The sequence below is a fragment of the Carettochelys insculpta genome, chromosome 1 (genome assembly GCF_033958435.1).
Source record: "Carettochelys insculpta isolate YL-2023 chromosome 1, ASM3395843v1, whole genome shotgun sequence".
NCBI classification, from domain to species: domain Eukaryota; kingdom Metazoa; phylum Chordata; order Testudines; family Carettochelyidae; genus Carettochelys; species Carettochelys insculpta.
The window spans coordinates 241,831,573-241,848,211 of NC_134137.1; the positions used below are offsets into that span (position 1 = coordinate 241,831,573).

Sequence of the window (16,639 nt, forward strand, 5' to 3'; positions counted from 1 at the left end):
CACTTTTTAGTGTGTTCAGTTTTAAATTTGGGATATGTCTTTTTTTCAAGTCTAGCAATTTGGAATGTTTTAATGTAAGCTTAGTAGATTAATTTAATTGGTATACATGCATCTGTATTCTTAAGCTATGAATGGATGACTTTGATATCAGTATAAAAGTAATTCATCTATCTATCATATAGATATGGAACCAGAGAGAGTCTCATTCAATCTGTATTATACACAACTTATTGTTGAGTGATGAGAAAAGATAGAAAAAAGTTCAGCTTTATTTCTTTTTTTTGTGTAAAGTTTTATAGAATGTAGTAGCAATAGTTAAGTCCCACAGCTGATACTATACATTGAACTTTCCCATAGTATGCTGCGTCAAGCCATTATTCTTCCTAAAGTCATCCTCTGAGGAATACCGTGAACTTGTAAATTAAGCTTCAGCATCTGTGATAGTTCCTGTGTGCTTTTGGTAGCACTTGAAATGGAACTTAAAAAATTACAAATTAAAATAAAAGAATCCTCCCAAACCTAAAATAAAACAAACCCTACACGCAGCGAGAAATTGATAGTTATCTGATACCAGTGAGTCCCTATCCTACTCAACAAGCTGTCATGACTTCTGCTGCTCTACCACCATTGATTTAATAGGGGGTTGTATCAGAGACCATGAGAAATGGTCATAGGAAGGAGAGGGGAGAGAGAAGTTTTCAACTGGTGTCACTCTGCCACATCCCCATCTTATGATGTACCTTTCTTGTGATTCTCCTCCTAATGCTAGTGCAAAGACATTGCATTTCGTCCAACATCTTTGTTCTGGTTCCAAGTCTGGAACTGTCATCGGCGAGCACAAGGGATCATGGACCTGTACTGCTGGCTGTCACTTTTTTGGCAGGCTATCGCTCCCCACCCATCCCACAGGGAAGCAATGCATGATTGTGGTCCCTACAGCTTCTGCCACCAAAAGAGTTGAGTGGTTGTGCAAGCACTGGGCATTTGCCACAGAGTGATGATTTTCTCTTAAAGGTTTTTTGCATTATTCGGTGCCTATGAAGCCTGGCACTTGAAAATGTCCTGGATTCAGTACTTGTCTAATAGAAAACCTGGATCTAGTGAAATACTATTTATTTGGTTTAGTTCTCAGGTCCTCAATTGTTTTCAATCACTGCAGTGTCCAACTTGCAATTCTACATACAGTCAACTTCCACTTAGAGCAAAAGTGGGCCTCAGGAAAAAAAGCAAAACAAAAAACACTCATCTGTGAGAGGGTTCTCGTGAGTGTTTTATCATATGGTGTATATACCATACCATGTGTATGCATTTGTATCTTTGCCTATGGCATGTATATATTTGTAGTAATCATCAAAACAATTCACCACTCTTTTCTAAAAATCATAGGACTGTTTTTTAAAAATAATCAAATGTGGGCACTCTAGGGTGAGAAAAGAGTGCATGTACTTCCTCCCTAATGTTTTGTGGTCTTTTTAAATTATTTGTTTAGCGAGAAGACGCTTAGAAGTGAGCAGCAATGAAATGTCACAGGCCAACAGCTTCACAGATGACATCGACCTCATATCAGAGGAGTCACCACTCCCTGCTGTATCAGATGTGTCACAGTAAGTGGAGTAATGGTTTCTACTGGATAATGTACCCATCAAGTAAAGACGTGTGGAAATGCTATACAATGAATAGAAGTTTTAGATTTTTTTTTTTAAACATACTTGCCGACAGCTTTAAATCAAGAGCTGCATAGCCTATTGGGACAGAAAAATTGCTGTTAAACTATGGTTAGGAAAGCTGGGGTACGAGTGCTTTTTGTTTGTGGTTCATCTTTTGTATCCGATAAAAATATTTCCTGAGACTCAATTCTCAAAGGCACCGTCAAGCTCTACAGACTTGCGAATGAGTCTAATTTTGTTCAGCTAGTTTATTGTAGGTCATAACGAAACACTTGTGTGGGTGTGGCCTGAAAGGAAGGAAACTGTTGTTGAAAGGACAATTCAAGTGCAATATTTTCCTACAAGGTGAAATGAACTTGTGGGATGTTACCTCAAAGTTAGGGTAGACACTTTAATGGCTATGCTCATAAAGGAAGTATGTAGAATTATATGCTTAATAAGGAAATAGTGTGCTCAAGGGGAAGAGGGTAAACTAGTTAATGCCATCTTGAATGCCATTAAAAATGAGCGGGACTGGAAGGATATGTCTATCCTCAGAGTACATTGCAGGGGTTCTGACTGTCTGAACTGGTTCATCATGTTGCTTACCATTTGGTTTAACGAGTGCATGCATCACCACTGTTTGGTAGAACCACACAGTGCCACAGCAGCTCTGTAAAAGGCACGTTCAGGTACTCTGCAGCATCTCTCCTATAATACTCAAGTCTCTTGTTGAGTGTCCTGACACTGGGGGCAACTGTCAAACTTGGGGCATCACATTGGCAGTGGGAGCTGGTATTGGTTGGATTAGGGAAGCTGTGATGTGTGTGGCTTTTGTTAAGTTGAAGAGAAATTAATATACCCATACTCATTTAGCAGACCTCAGCAAAAAGGGGTCATCCTAGATGCTGCAACCAATTGACAAAACAAAAGCTTGTAATTAAAATCTCCTGTGATGGCAGAGGTGTGTGGCCTAGCAGTATTTAACAAGAGATGCAATTTCAATGGATTTTCTAGCCAACATCTTTTTAAAATACTTTTTTGAGTGGTATAGACAGAGCAGAATGATTTTCAAATCTCTTCTAGTAGCGTGTGGTGCTTTTACTTTTACATCCTGCTAAATGTGTTGGTTTTCATTTGAGAACTACATGAAGAATAACTCTTGCTTCTTCATATGAGTTTGTGTTACTTTAAAAACAGCCCTCATTTTGTACATTTATGTAGTTAGAAAACTAGCCTGTCTGAGGAAGTTACATGTTTGAGTTTTCAGAATATAACAAGCGGATGGCCAGAAAATAATGTGACATTTACATTTTTTTGCAGTGAAGTTGCAAGGTGTTAAGTCCACATGCAAGTGACTTTCTTGCATTTGAGTTATTTTCTTCCAAGTAAGCAGGAAAAGAGCTAAAAAGACCTGTTATACAGCAAGCTTGCATTCCAGCTGTCATTGGGTGCAGAACAATGTTGATGTTACTCTGAGAGCAGTGCTGTACATATTCATCAGTTTAATGTATTGCATAGTAAAATTCTAAAAAAATGGTGAAGTGGAGATGTAATAAGGATCCAATGCGCTAATTAGGTTTGCCATTCCTTTGCTTAATTGCATTTCATATCAGATATACGAGATGCACACAACACATTGGTTTACACAAAAGTCCGAATTCCAGCCGAAAATATGTTTCAGGGAGAGGCCGAGCTCGTTAAAGGTCTTTTACCGGAAGAGTGTGATTTGCCTGTTTCTAAAGCACTTTGTATGATATTCCAATTGTAATGTCTTTACAATTTTGTTCATTTTTGAGGAGGAATGCTTTCCCAGCAAACACATATAAATCTTCAGCATGAGCCGAGCATATTGCTTTAAAATTGCTGATTTTAGGAGTGTAGAACTTATTCTATAAGCAGTCTATAGAAGATAGCCTTAAAATGAAAATAAATGTTTGTGGGGGAGAGAGAGTTTGTTTTGCTTTTTATGTTGTTCACAGATTTAAAAATGTTAGAATTGAATATTTTCATAGTTGTTGCAAATATTTAAGTTAGAACAACCATTAGCATAAAAATTGGCAGTTAAAACCAAACTCTGTAATTTAACGGTGCAACTACTGATGATACAAGACTGGTGTGATAGTCATCAGTGCTTGAGTAGCAACTTTAGGATATCTGTGCTGTTTGGTTTAGAAAAATTGTAGTTACATTAAGTTTTTTTTTAAAAATCACGTAATATACCATTTTCATCAATCATGCCAGTTTGTGAGTTTAGCAGGTTTGGTTTAATGATTGGTTCATGTTGTGAGGTGATAGTGTATCAGAATAAAGCTGCCCTAAAGCATCTAACTATGAATTTAATCAAGGGTCTCTTCTGTGCTTACATGAAATGTGGACTTGGACATACATACATGTACTGTCACGTATTTGGTATTTAGTCAAAATCTTGTTAGATTAGCAAAATAATTGCTTATGCATAGGTGTGTTTTCTAAGTTGAGAATGGCTAAAATATGGCTACGCGTATAACTTTTTATTTTAAACAACTAAATATTAAATAAATGTTAAATCAACTTCCAAAGGAGTGTCTACTGCTGGCTTTATATATATGACTAATTCACTGACTTTAAATGGCCTATGCACATAAGTGGGGAAGTAGAATGTGACTTATATTTACTGGAGAAGCCAGAGGTGCATCTGAAGGAATCATTCAGGTAGATAATATCCATACTGAAAAGTGTGATTCTTTGGGTGAATAAAACATTTTTAAAAATACTGAAACATGCATTTACATATCATAACCCTTAGTACACCCTTACAGTAGAGACCACGATGCCTAAATGAAATCATAATCCTGTTACAACCGTCTGTAAGGTTGTGTCCTTAATACAGTTGAAACTATGCCAGGCACAACCATTTGTCAAGGTGGACACTTTTTTCCAGGAAACCAAAACATGTTAATGACCACTGTGGTCAAGAAGAGATGTCAGGCATTTATGGCAGCCTTTCTTCTTCTTGATAGCCAAATAAAAGGAGGGACCCAGTAAGGTCCCTGCTAAATGGGAAAGAATTCCTGGGGTTGGGTTGAGGTGTCCCAATGTGGAGAAAGTTGAAAATCACAACTGCAAGCTATGAAATTTCTTAATAGTCTGTAAATGAATTCTGAAATTGTAACTATGCTCAGGTGAAATAATTTCCTATGCATATTGGTCATTATATGAGAACCATTAAGAACAAGTATGTTCAAACATGATCACTGATATCACAGTTTCAGAAAGGTCTGAAAGACAGATTGTATAACTTTAAAGACTTGACACAATAAAAAGAGCTAGAATGGCCAGCATGCCACTAACTTGGATTGTCTTGTTGTGGGTGAGCTTATTTCAAAACTGTTTATTTTCATACGCATGTGCTGACTATTGTCGACATGTTATGAGCTAAACGTTAGATGGAGGTGTAATGGCATGATTCCAGAATAGGCTTGCGTTCTAAGAGTGCCTTGGTTTCCCAGGTCAGGGCGACACTTGAGTATTCCATTAGTTTTGTTTATGTGGGATATTTTGGACATCCACATGTGCCATTGAAAGATTTGGTGTAACATTTTAAAAGGTGCCCATGTCCCATTTTCATAACTGCTATAGGCACTTAGAAGTGTAAGTCTCACTGAGTTCCAATGAGACACAGCTCCTAAGAACTTAAGACTGTTCTGAAGTTGGAACTTAAGTTCCTCTGTCACTTAGGCATTTTTTTTAAATACTCTTTGTAATCTTGTCTTTTGTTAAAATTCTATTCATAGGAATTTATTCAATTGTATAATACCAAACTGATGAATTATCAATGTTCATAGGTAACAATCTCAGAGGAGCAGTCTTGCTACTCTGTGTTTAAAAAATATCAAGGATGTGTCTGACAGTTATTTTTACCCACAAAAGCTTAGGCCCAAACAAATCTGTTGGTCTTTATGGTGCCATATGACTCATTGGCTACGTCTACACGTGCAGCCAACATCGAAATAGCTTATTTCGATGTTGCGACATCAAAATAGTCTATTTCGATGAATAACGTCTACACGTCCTCCAGGGCCGGCAACGTCGATGTTCAACTTCGACGTTGCTCAGCCCAACATCGAAATAGGTGCAGCGAGGGAACGTCTACACGTCAAAGTAGCACACATCGAAATAGGGATGCCAGGCACAGCTGCAGACAGGGTCACAGGGCGGACTCAACAGCCAGCCGCTCCCTTAAAGGGCCCCTCCCAGACACAGTTGCACTAAACAACACAAGATCCACAGAGCTGACAACTGGTTGCAGACCCTGTGCCTGCAGCATAGATCCCCAGCTGCCGCAGAAGCAGCCAGAAGCCCTGGGCTAAGGGCTGCTGCCCACGGTGACCATAGAGCCCCGCAGGGGCTGGAGAGAGAGCATCTCTCAACCCCCCAGCTGATGGCCGCCATGGAGGACCCAGCAATTTCGACGTTGCGGGACGCGGATCGTCTACACGGTCTCTACTTCGACGTTGAACGTCGAAGTAGGGCGCTGTTCCTATCTCCTCATGAGGTTAGCGACTTCGACGTCTCGCCGCCTAACGTCGAAGTTAACTTCGAAATAGCGCCCGACGCTTGTAGACGCAACAGGTGCTATTTCGAAGTTGGTGCCGCTACTTCGAAGTAGCGTGCACGTGTAGACGCAGCTATTATGTTCATTGGTAATAGAGATGTAGCTGTGTTAGTCTGTATTCTAACAAAACAAAACAGCAGTCACGTAGCACTTTAAGGACTAACGATGATTTATTAGGTGATGAGCTTTTGCAGGACAGATCCACTTCTTCAGACCAATAGCATTTCCAGTACAGACTGGCAGTTATCTAGCACAAAGGTCCAAAAAATTGCAATAAAAATGTGTTTGATTTATCAGTTTTTATTGCAATTTTTTTGGACCTCTGTGCTAGATAACTGTCAGTCTGTACTGGAAATGCTATTGGTGTGAAGAAGTGGGTCTGTCCCACAAAAGTTTATCGCTTAATACATCATTTTGTTAGTCTTTAAAGTGCTATATGACTGCTGTTTTGTTATGTTAATTGGGTAATTTAAACCAGGGGCTTTTGATAGCTGAAGTAGAAGGCGGTGTATTGAATACATCCAGTTATGTTTAGTGAGGATCTAGTTTTAAAATAACAGTATAATATAAACATAGACTGTACTGGTCAGCATGAGATTAAGAGCAAAATTATTTCTGATCCCCAGTAGAAGTTTTGAACCTTAGTAGAAATCAGCACTATGTATCAGATGTTTTAGTTATACTAAGTCTATTTTACCTTTGCTTGTTATTTGTGGATAATCAGACTCCTCAAGATGATGTATGCCCTTTTTCACAACAAGAAGTTATAATTTACTGGACTCACAATTGACATTTTAAACAGTACAATACAACATAGAAGTTGGTTATACTAACTGATTGGTTTTGTCCTAGATTTGTGTAAGAAACAATTATATTCCCCACATCACCTGCTTCATATGTGAAGAGCTGCAGTGTTGTACAGTCATTTGGTATATTACACATTTCAAACACTATAGTAATATTTTCAGATTATATTGCAACTTAAATGTATTTTCCTTTTGGTGGGATATTCTGTTTTAAATTTAATTCTAAATTTAAATTCTAGGCAGAAATAGTAGAAAACTGATGTGATATGTAGTTTAAATTCTGCATCATGTTTAGAGCTGGGAAAAAATTGTTAAATACTAAACCTAGGCAAAAGCTTTTGGCTAAAACTTTCTTTGGAAAACAGTACAGATTTGGCAGTACTGAAATGTTGTACGTTGTTCTGAGTTGCCTCAGTTTTCTTAAAGTAACAATTTTTAAATCAAAATGCTCTACTTTAAAGTAAACATTTCCATTTTCATTAAAAATCTTGTTAAAGTTCTTTTAGTTTGGTTTAAAGTGAGTGAAATTGAAACTAAAATTTATAGACTAGCACGGCTCTCTCTCTGTTAAAATTTTAGGGGCTTTTCTAAATGAAATATTCAACTCAACCACCAATTGTTTTTTACTCAATGTTTTATTTGCCAAAATTTTTTTGTTTGATTGTGAAGTGCTTTTTTTTTCTGATTTCTTAGAATTTCCAGCAAACTAAAATATTCCGTTATTTGTTCAAATCTAGTCATGCCACTCAGGCTACATCTACTCTATGACATAAATTCAAATTTCTTAATATCAATTTTGTAACGCTGGATTTTATAAATTTGAATCTGACTATTCTCACCTCCCTACATGCTCCTCACAAAGTTGACTTATTGCTGCCACACTCAAATTAGCAAATATTGACTGTTGCAGCAGTGCATTGTGGGAACCTATCCAGAGTTCCCTCATCCCTGTAGCATGCTGGGTATTTTCACTGGTATTTGACATTATCTTCCCATGTTGCATTGCACTCATTCCCCTCCCGTGGTAAGCAAATGGCCATTTTTCCAGGCAGAAGGAAAGAAAAGTACGGCATCAACAGAGATTGCCAAATTAACAGGAATGTCTTTATTCCATACATGAATTGCTTTTTGAAACTGTAGTTTTAACTGAGTTATCAGGGATTTTATAAAAATTAGCAGTTGTGTGTGTCTTCTCAACCGGCCATCCTCTGACTGTCCCCCTGCTCCCTTGAAAAATGAAAAACATGAAGAAAGTAGACAGTAAAGATTTGGAAAAAAGAGGGTCGCTGAAGGAAAGGGTTTTCCCAGTCTGCTATACAGCTTCTGTGCACAGTCTGTACTCTCAACTGGCCCTCCACCCACTCTTCCCTGCATGAATAGGTGCAAAGTTAGAAAAAAGAGGATAGAAAAGGCTAGGAAAAAAGATTTTTGTTTCCCCTCTTCACTACACAGAAAGGGTACTTGTTCCATGGTTGGTTGTAATAAATGTAGGCACTTCCTTGAAACTGGCTGATTATCTTGTTTCAAAAATGTACGGTAGCAAACATATTAGGGCAACTTCTCCATCAGCTCTCAGTCCTATTGGTACCTGAAGATAACACACAGTGTTTTATTTCTTTATGTTACACTTCGATAACAAACGTTCATTGAGCAGTAGGTCTACAATAGAGCTGTTGGTTTAATTTACAGCATGAATTGGGTGTACATGTACTGGTTTAGCCAGGGCAATTTGGGTGGCTAGCCACTCTGAATATAATCCGGTCTGGAATGCCGGGCACTTGCTTGAGCACTTAGCTTATCCCACTGCTAATGCCACTATGGTTCCACAACTATAGCTAGTTTTAGTGGACTAGCTCCACCAGGGCTGGCATGCATACATCTACCCAAGTGGTGTCCCTTGGCCATAGAGTCCTAGGGACTCTATTTTGTGTCTTGACCTGAGAGCATTAGCTGTTAGCTGAGCATGGTAGGCTACCACACCTGTTAAAGAATTGTGGCCAGCAGGGAGTCCTTGCAGCTGAATGGAATATTAACCTTTTGCAGCAAAATCCAACTCCACTCTCCAATAACGGCTACAGGGAATACCTGGGGCAAGAGGGATGCTTCATTGTATTAACTTAGTTTGAAGGCGGTTAGTATTTCCTCCAAGTGATTGTTTGGGTCCTTCTTTATTTGATATCCTTGATCTGTTCCTTTCACCTTCTTTGGATGTATATCCTGCTATATTGGTCCCTGATTCCCTGTTAGAAACTGTAAATTCCTAGAGGTTACAGGTGTTCTTAGTTTATGCCTCTCCAGTGGCTGGGAAGAAGCATTTCGGCAAAGGGCCCATGGCCCAGAGATCTGAAGAGGGAGGAAAAGGAGATCTACAGCTCTTGGAGATTGAGGAGTCCCGGGAGTGGGCTACTGATCAATACATTATGGAAGAAGAACTGGCACTTCCTTTGCCGCTAGCCTTTCTGTGCTCAGCATTTCAAATACCAAATGATCTTGCATAGAGGCCATGAAAGTGACTCTGCATGGGCAGATGCTCAGTCACTTCAGCAGAGCTCTGGGTGTATGGGATCATTGTGCAAAATGAGAGGAGCAGTAAACATACATAAGGGTTCTCCCGCATGAAAGTGGATTTAGGATTTTGGCCAAGCAGATTTTTTTGCCCCCTGTTAGCTTAATAGTGGAAAACAGGGAGCAAAATATGCTTTCTGTACCCACAACCCCTATTGCAATGATCTGCCTAAGAAAGTGAAAGCAACACTTTGGAGACAAGCCCCCATGCCCACCATGCCCTGGAGCCTACAGTGGCTGTCAGCCCTGCTAGTTCCCACAGGGTCTGCTGGGAAAAGTGGCAAGTAAAATCCGAAATGGGGCTCTTTTTATTAACAGAGGTTGAGGACAGACATACAGTCAGTGTAAATGCACCCCAAAGCAATGTGAAAAGTAAATAATGGCAAAATCAATGTGCATCCTAATAGCAGAGTGAGAGAGAGACGTATGATGTAGCCAGCAGCCTTTGCTAAGGCAAACTTCCTTCTGCCCCCACCACATGCACCCTGGTGAGGAATGATTGAATTGTTTAACCTGAGGCAGTCACCTGGTATCAGTTGTGTGTCAAGAGGGGTGAAATCTAATAGAGGGAAAAAAAAAAACCCGATATGGACAATTGGTTCCCTATACCAACAGGTGGCAGAAGCCTGAGGAGGGCTAAAGACTTTTTGTCTTTTGCTTGAACTTCTGTTGATCCTGGAATGGGAAAGCTTTTGCTTTACCCAGATACATGTAGTGTTCAAACCATGTCAGATTACCCAACCACAAGAGGCTGAAGATGTGAGGAAAAACTGAGGCCTAACACACAGCTATTATGGGGAAATAAGAGCTAAAAATGTACTTAGAACGCACCCCCATTATAGGTAGTAGCTTACATTGCCATAGGAAAAGGGAGACATTTCTGGTCATCTTGACTGTAAAATGTATTTTGTTAGAATGAAATTAAATAAAATAATTCCACTTGAAACATTTTTAATAATTTCTTTGAACTGTTTGTGAATCAGTCTTTGCAGCACTAACCTAAAAAATTGAGAGCAAAGTTAGTTAGAAACTAACTGTAAACCAAAAATGGAGTCAAATAGTCTGAAGCTAACCATTCCAAAGCTGGTTAGTCTTTCTCTTCATTGTCGTCTGAAAGAGAATTACTGAAAGTTAATAGTAAACATAGTGAAAAATAGGTAGTATTTCAATGTTCTTTCAGTTCGTTCTGATAAAATGACTCTAACTCAAATGTCCCTTTTAGGTGAACAAACAAGAAGCCCAGTTTAAATTCCAACTCTTCCTTTGAAACTTTAGATTCAGACTAGGATATTCATGGGGCATAAGGAAGTTTATTTTCCATGTCGGTTAGGCGTGTTTGAAAATCCCAGTGAGAGTATGCAGCTCTGAAATGTAACATGAATACATTACACATCTTTTCCATATTTTTAGAGTGTCTGTATAGACACCACCTCCCCTTATCCAGTTTATCTGTTTTTAATTTCATTAAATAAAGGACATATTGGTATGTGAGATGCTGGATATGTCAATTAAATGATATCTTGTGCAAATCACCTGAATCCACAGAAAACAATTAGGACTCACATGCATGTAGACAGCAATAAAGTGAAAACAAAAATGTCTTTTGTCACCATTGAATGTTAAAATGGCCTATGCTTTTGGGGTCAGTTTTCAGGGGTTCTAACTATAGCTGCAATAACACAGCACCTCCAAAAATCAGGGATTTCGTGCAAATTTTTCTTGTTTATTCCATTATCTCTTCATTGTGATTTTTAGCAGTGAGGACACCATTGCTGGGCACAGACAAATACAGTTAGAGGCTACAGAAGAGAAAAGGTGGGGGAGCAATGCCACCAATGGATGTATTGTGAGGATGGTGGTTACCAGGCAAAATGGGCCGATACTGTAGGTTGGCAAGCAGAGAGACAGCAGCAGTGAGAATTCTTACGGTACTTCTACACATATGGGAAGATTGATGTGCTAGTGGTTTATCTTCTGGGGTTTGATTTAGCATGCCTAGTGGGGATGCACTAAATTGAACGGTCATGGAGCTTCTGTGAACCCTGGTACTCTTGGCAGTCACAAGAAGTAAGGGAAGTAGATGGGAGAGTTTCTTCCATCAGCCTCCCACTGTGTGATTAGTGTCAAAACTCGATTTTAGATAAGTCAACTCCATCTACACAATTCTCATAGATGGATTTTCATATCTAAAATTAATTTTTCCTTTTAGTGTAGACCAGGCCTTATCTGTGAATGGGAGCAGACATACCTCTTCAGAATGATTGTTTACTTGCTTTTATTAATTTTGACAATTTTTTAAACAATGAAAAAGCCAAAATAGATAATTTGCAAAAATCTAAAGGGAGGAGAAAAGAAGACAAAAACAAACAAACAAACAAACAAAACTCCATGCCTTAAAGGGAATGAACTCTGTTATTTGCCTCTACTTCTATTGTACTACTCCCTGATGCTATATTAGTATTTATTTTTTATTCTTCATATTATAAGAACTCCTAGGAGCCTCAGTCATGGACTGAAACCCTATTGTGCTGAATGTTGTACAAAACCAGAACAAAAAAAAGTGTCTGTGCAAAGAGTTTATCATCTAAGGGCAAGAAAAGATACTGGATACAGATGGATACAGATATATGGGGGAGTACAATAAGACAGTCTGGCTAGGTCTACGCTACAGCGATCTGCTGACAGACATTATTGTCAGAAGACATCTTCCAGCAAAACATCTGTCAACAGATCACATCCACACACACAAGCAAATCAAAAGAGCAATCCATTCTGTCAACAGAGAGCAGCTAGACTAGAAGCTCAGCAAACAGGGCTGTCTGTTGACTGAGGGTCCCCCCAACCCCCAAAGCATCTACACAGCTTTTTTTTTTTGACAAACTGTTGACAAAGTCATTATTCCTCATTGCAGAGAGGCAGAATGCTGTTGGCAGAGGTGCAGAGTTTTGTCAACAGATTGTCGACAAAATGCATTTTGTGTGTAGAAGCTCCGTGAGTCAGTCAACAAAACCCTGGTTTTGTAGACAGAACTCTCTAGTGTAGACATAGCTTATAGGTCAATATGATAGGCTGTGGTCTCAGCATGTCAGCAACCCAATGGCTGCCCTGTCAAACTTGTCCTTGTGTGAACCTAATATAGATGACTATCAGTTGATTTGCAATAAGGCTAGAATGGCTAGTTCTGTACATGATACTAAATACTGATTTTAATCATTGTACAAAAACAATTTGGATGAGTGCTTTGGAGTTTGAAAACCGAAATAAATTAGTTTGTCACATATTCAGGTGCATGTCATAAATGCTAACGACGGGTTGACTTCTTATGGTTCCTATAATAATCAATTCAGGATTTACCTTTAACATTATGTTTTATCTTAAGCTTTCTGGAAAAAAAAACTTCTTTTTTAACATATATATTATAACCCAGAGCCAACAGTACAATCAACTTCTTAAATAAGAGAGAATTAGTCAAGCTCTTTCAGATTTTAGTTCAACTGCAATCTCTTAAAAGCTTGGTCGTCTTAAAAATATAGGAATCTGGGCTCTTCTGAAGAAAGTTTATTTTTAAGTTTCTGATCTTGCATGGAATGAATTGTTAGAGATTTATATTTTTATGTAAGAGGTAAAAATATATAACATGCATCTAAAAAGCAAGTGTCTGAAGAGAGGGTATCTTTGGGAAGTAGCTGAGATTTCCATTGTCAATAAGAGAAATATAACTGAGTCAGAAATGCACCCCTACCCTTAATTTTAGATGTAATGGTTTCCTTGAATTTGAATTTCTTACCACTGAGGTGTGGATCACTTGGATTTCCATATTTGTGAATGTGGAATTTATTTGTACATAGTTCTTCTAGTTCATTCACCTCTAGAATTTATTGGGGGTGGACCTTGAATTTTGGCCAGTATTTGTCCTTAAACTCAGTTGTACAATATATGGAATTATATCCAAAAAATATGAACAAGTGAGGAGAGGTACTTTCTTTTAAAGTAGTAAACTTTGATAAAATATTATATAAAATCTTGCAATTAATATAAAATGTTAATACAGTTTGTTTTTGAAAGAACCTGATATACTTGTTTCATTTTTAATTTTGTGCAGTTTATATTTAAAAAAAAATTTAAATGCAGAGAAAACTGATGTTATTTGGACAGTAGAGGGCACTGCATTATAACAGAAAGACAAAAAGTCAACTTTTGGAAATGTGATTTGTCAGTTATTTTTAACAAATGTACAAATCTAATTTAAGCATTTGAATTTTCTAAATATTAAGCTGACTATAAGGGTTTCATTTCATTCAACTGATGTTCAACTATATTTTGGATCTTTTCTCAAAGACACAATGTAGAATTTTACTTTGTCCACCAGACAGGATACTGTAGAATAACAGCTTTCTTTTTGTCAACATATAGCTTTGTATGTATGGCATAAACATACATGTAACAAATTGGAAAAGTCCTGTAGAAATTATTGTAAGAATATACTTATTAGAATATAACATTTTCATTGTTTTTTTTGAATGATCCTCTAGAATTCTAGACTTGTTTCTGCAAGTAATAATTTTGCCACATTCAGAACAAAATATACTATTCATTTCTTAATCTTTGCTTCTCCTCCTGTCATTCTCCATCCCCAGCTTCCAACCACGACCAAAACTATTATCTGAACACACACTCAGTTGTATAGTAGAAGAGAGACCATCTTCTTGCTGCCTTATTTTTTGTGCTGTTCCTATGGTATATGACATTGGTTAATCATCTAAATAGTTTGTGTTTGAACACTTGCAGTAGTGTGCACATGTAGATTGTAGAAGCGTTAGAAGGGACTCCATAATTCAGACTGGATTTAGAATTTCAGTTAAAGCTGGTATTCGTGTGTACTCATCCACAGAAGTGTCCATTTTGCTCCATCACACTCATCAATGTACACACATCTTTTGTTACAATTAGAGCTAACACCGATGTACACAAAATAACACTGCTAACACCCATTACAATCTTCTCATATATTTCAGTGTATCTTTACACAGTGAAACAAATTCACCAATCATGTTGTGGCTTCATTTCGAACTACTCTCAGGCATGTATTTTTCTTTGTGAAGCCTGAATTAAAGCAAGACATGTTTCCAAGCTCCAGCAATTGAGAGGCCAAGAAACAGCAATAACTGTAATGCTCAACACAGCGGTGAGAACACGCGGGGAGTTGGGAAGTTGGTTTAAAACAAGTAGAGGTACAAGACAAGGAGATCCTATATCACCAAATATCTTCATCACACATCTGGAGAGAGCCATGGACAAGATCCAGGAAGAAGTAGAAGGGATATCTGTGCATGGGAAAAGAATTAACAATGTGAGGTTCGTGGATGACATAGTTATCATTGAGGAAGATAAGGAGAAGCTTGTGAAAACGGTGCAGGTGTTAAACGAAGAAAGGAAGCAGTACGGACTGATTATGAACATTGATAAAACAAAACCAATGGTATTTGGAGATAAGGAAACAGGAAGGAAGATCAGTGTGGATGGTATTGAACAAGAAAATGTAGATAAGTTCACGTATCTGGAGAGCGACATAACGTATGATCTAGACTGTAAGAAGGAAATAGAGACTAGAATAGCAAAAGCAAGAGCGAGTTTGAAGGCAATGGATAAGATCTGGAAAAGCAAAGCAATTAGCTTAAGGATGAAGCTGGGTGTCTTGAAAATGTGTGTATTCAGCAGCATGTTGTACGGATGTGAGACATGGGTGATAACGAAAGATTCGAAAAGAAGAATATTGGCATTCGAAAAGAGTTGTTATAGAAAGAGTCTCCTCACCTCAAAAAAGATATATTGGCATTAGAAAAGGTTCAGAAAAGGGCGACTAAGATGATTTGGGGTTTGGAAAGGGTCCCATATGGGGAGAGGCTAGAGAGACTGGGACTTTTCAGTTTGGAAAAGAGGCGATTGAGGGGCGATATGATAGAGGTATATAAAATCATGAATGGTGTGGAGAAAGTGAATATAGAAAAATTATTTACCTTTTCCCATAATACAAGAACTAGGGGACACCAAATGAAATTGATGGGTAGTAGGTTCAAAACTAATAAAAGGAAATTTTTCTTCACACAGCGCACAGTCAACCTGTGGAACTCCTTGCCCGAGGAGGCTGTGAAGGCCAGGACTCTATTAGGGTTTAAAAAAGAGCTTGATAAATTTTTGCAGGTTAGGTCCATAAATGGCTATTAGCCAGGGATAAAGTATGGTGCCCTAGCCTTCTGAACAAGGGCAGGAGATGGATGGCAGGAGATAAATCACTTGATCATTGTCTTCTGTTCTCCTTCTCTGGGGCATCTGGCATTGGCCACCGTCGGCAGATGGGATGCTGGGCTGGATGGACCTTTGGTCTGACCCAGTATGGCCATTCTTATGTTCTTATGTTCTTATGAGTCTGAGAACAGGATGGATGCAGAAGGTCACCAATAGGAATTATATAGGAAGATACAGCTGAAAGAGAACCTGCTGCAGAATGTTATAAAATGGAAGCTACAACTATCTGGACATATTTGAAGAATGAATGACGAACGAAAAATCAAGGCCATAGTATTCAGCCTAATGGATGTTTCAGATAGGAGAGGCAGACCCCACAGAGAATGGATAGATGATGTGGTAGATTGGTGTGGCACTAGTCTACAGAAACTAAGCCTCTCTGCACTGAATAGGGAAAGATGGAAGGAAATACTGAGATAGAGGCATCAGACACCAATGGGCACTGAGCCCACGGTTATTGATGATGACGACGACGACGACGACGAACACAGTCATACTTAGGGCTAGATGTGTGCTGGTGAGAGTTGTGGAGAACATGTGATGGCTGTTGTGTATGGCATATGTATAAATGTGACTGTGTCTTTCATATTGTGTGTGTATTGGTAACATACACAAACATAAATGTATGGTTTTCCCCTTGATTTTTCCCCTTGATTTCATGATTTTGTATCATAGATCAACTGGAACAGTTTTTTTTGTGTCAGAGAATATATGTATCT

At 38.4% G+C, this 16,639-nt stretch overlaps 1 protein-coding gene across 1 annotated transcript in view; it reads left to right on the forward strand.

Annotated features, from left to right (window-relative positions):
• Positions 1–16,639, forward strand: part of LOC142007131 (potassium voltage-gated channel subfamily KQT member 1-like) — a 702,875-nt gene that overhangs the window by 129,088 nt on the left and 557,148 nt on the right. The window contains exon 11 of the mRNA XM_074983677.1: positions 1,490–1,604. Within this exon, the coding sequence (XP_074839778.1) occupies positions 1,490–1,604 (115 nt within the window). The remainder of the gene's footprint in view (positions 1–1,489; positions 1,605–16,639) is intronic.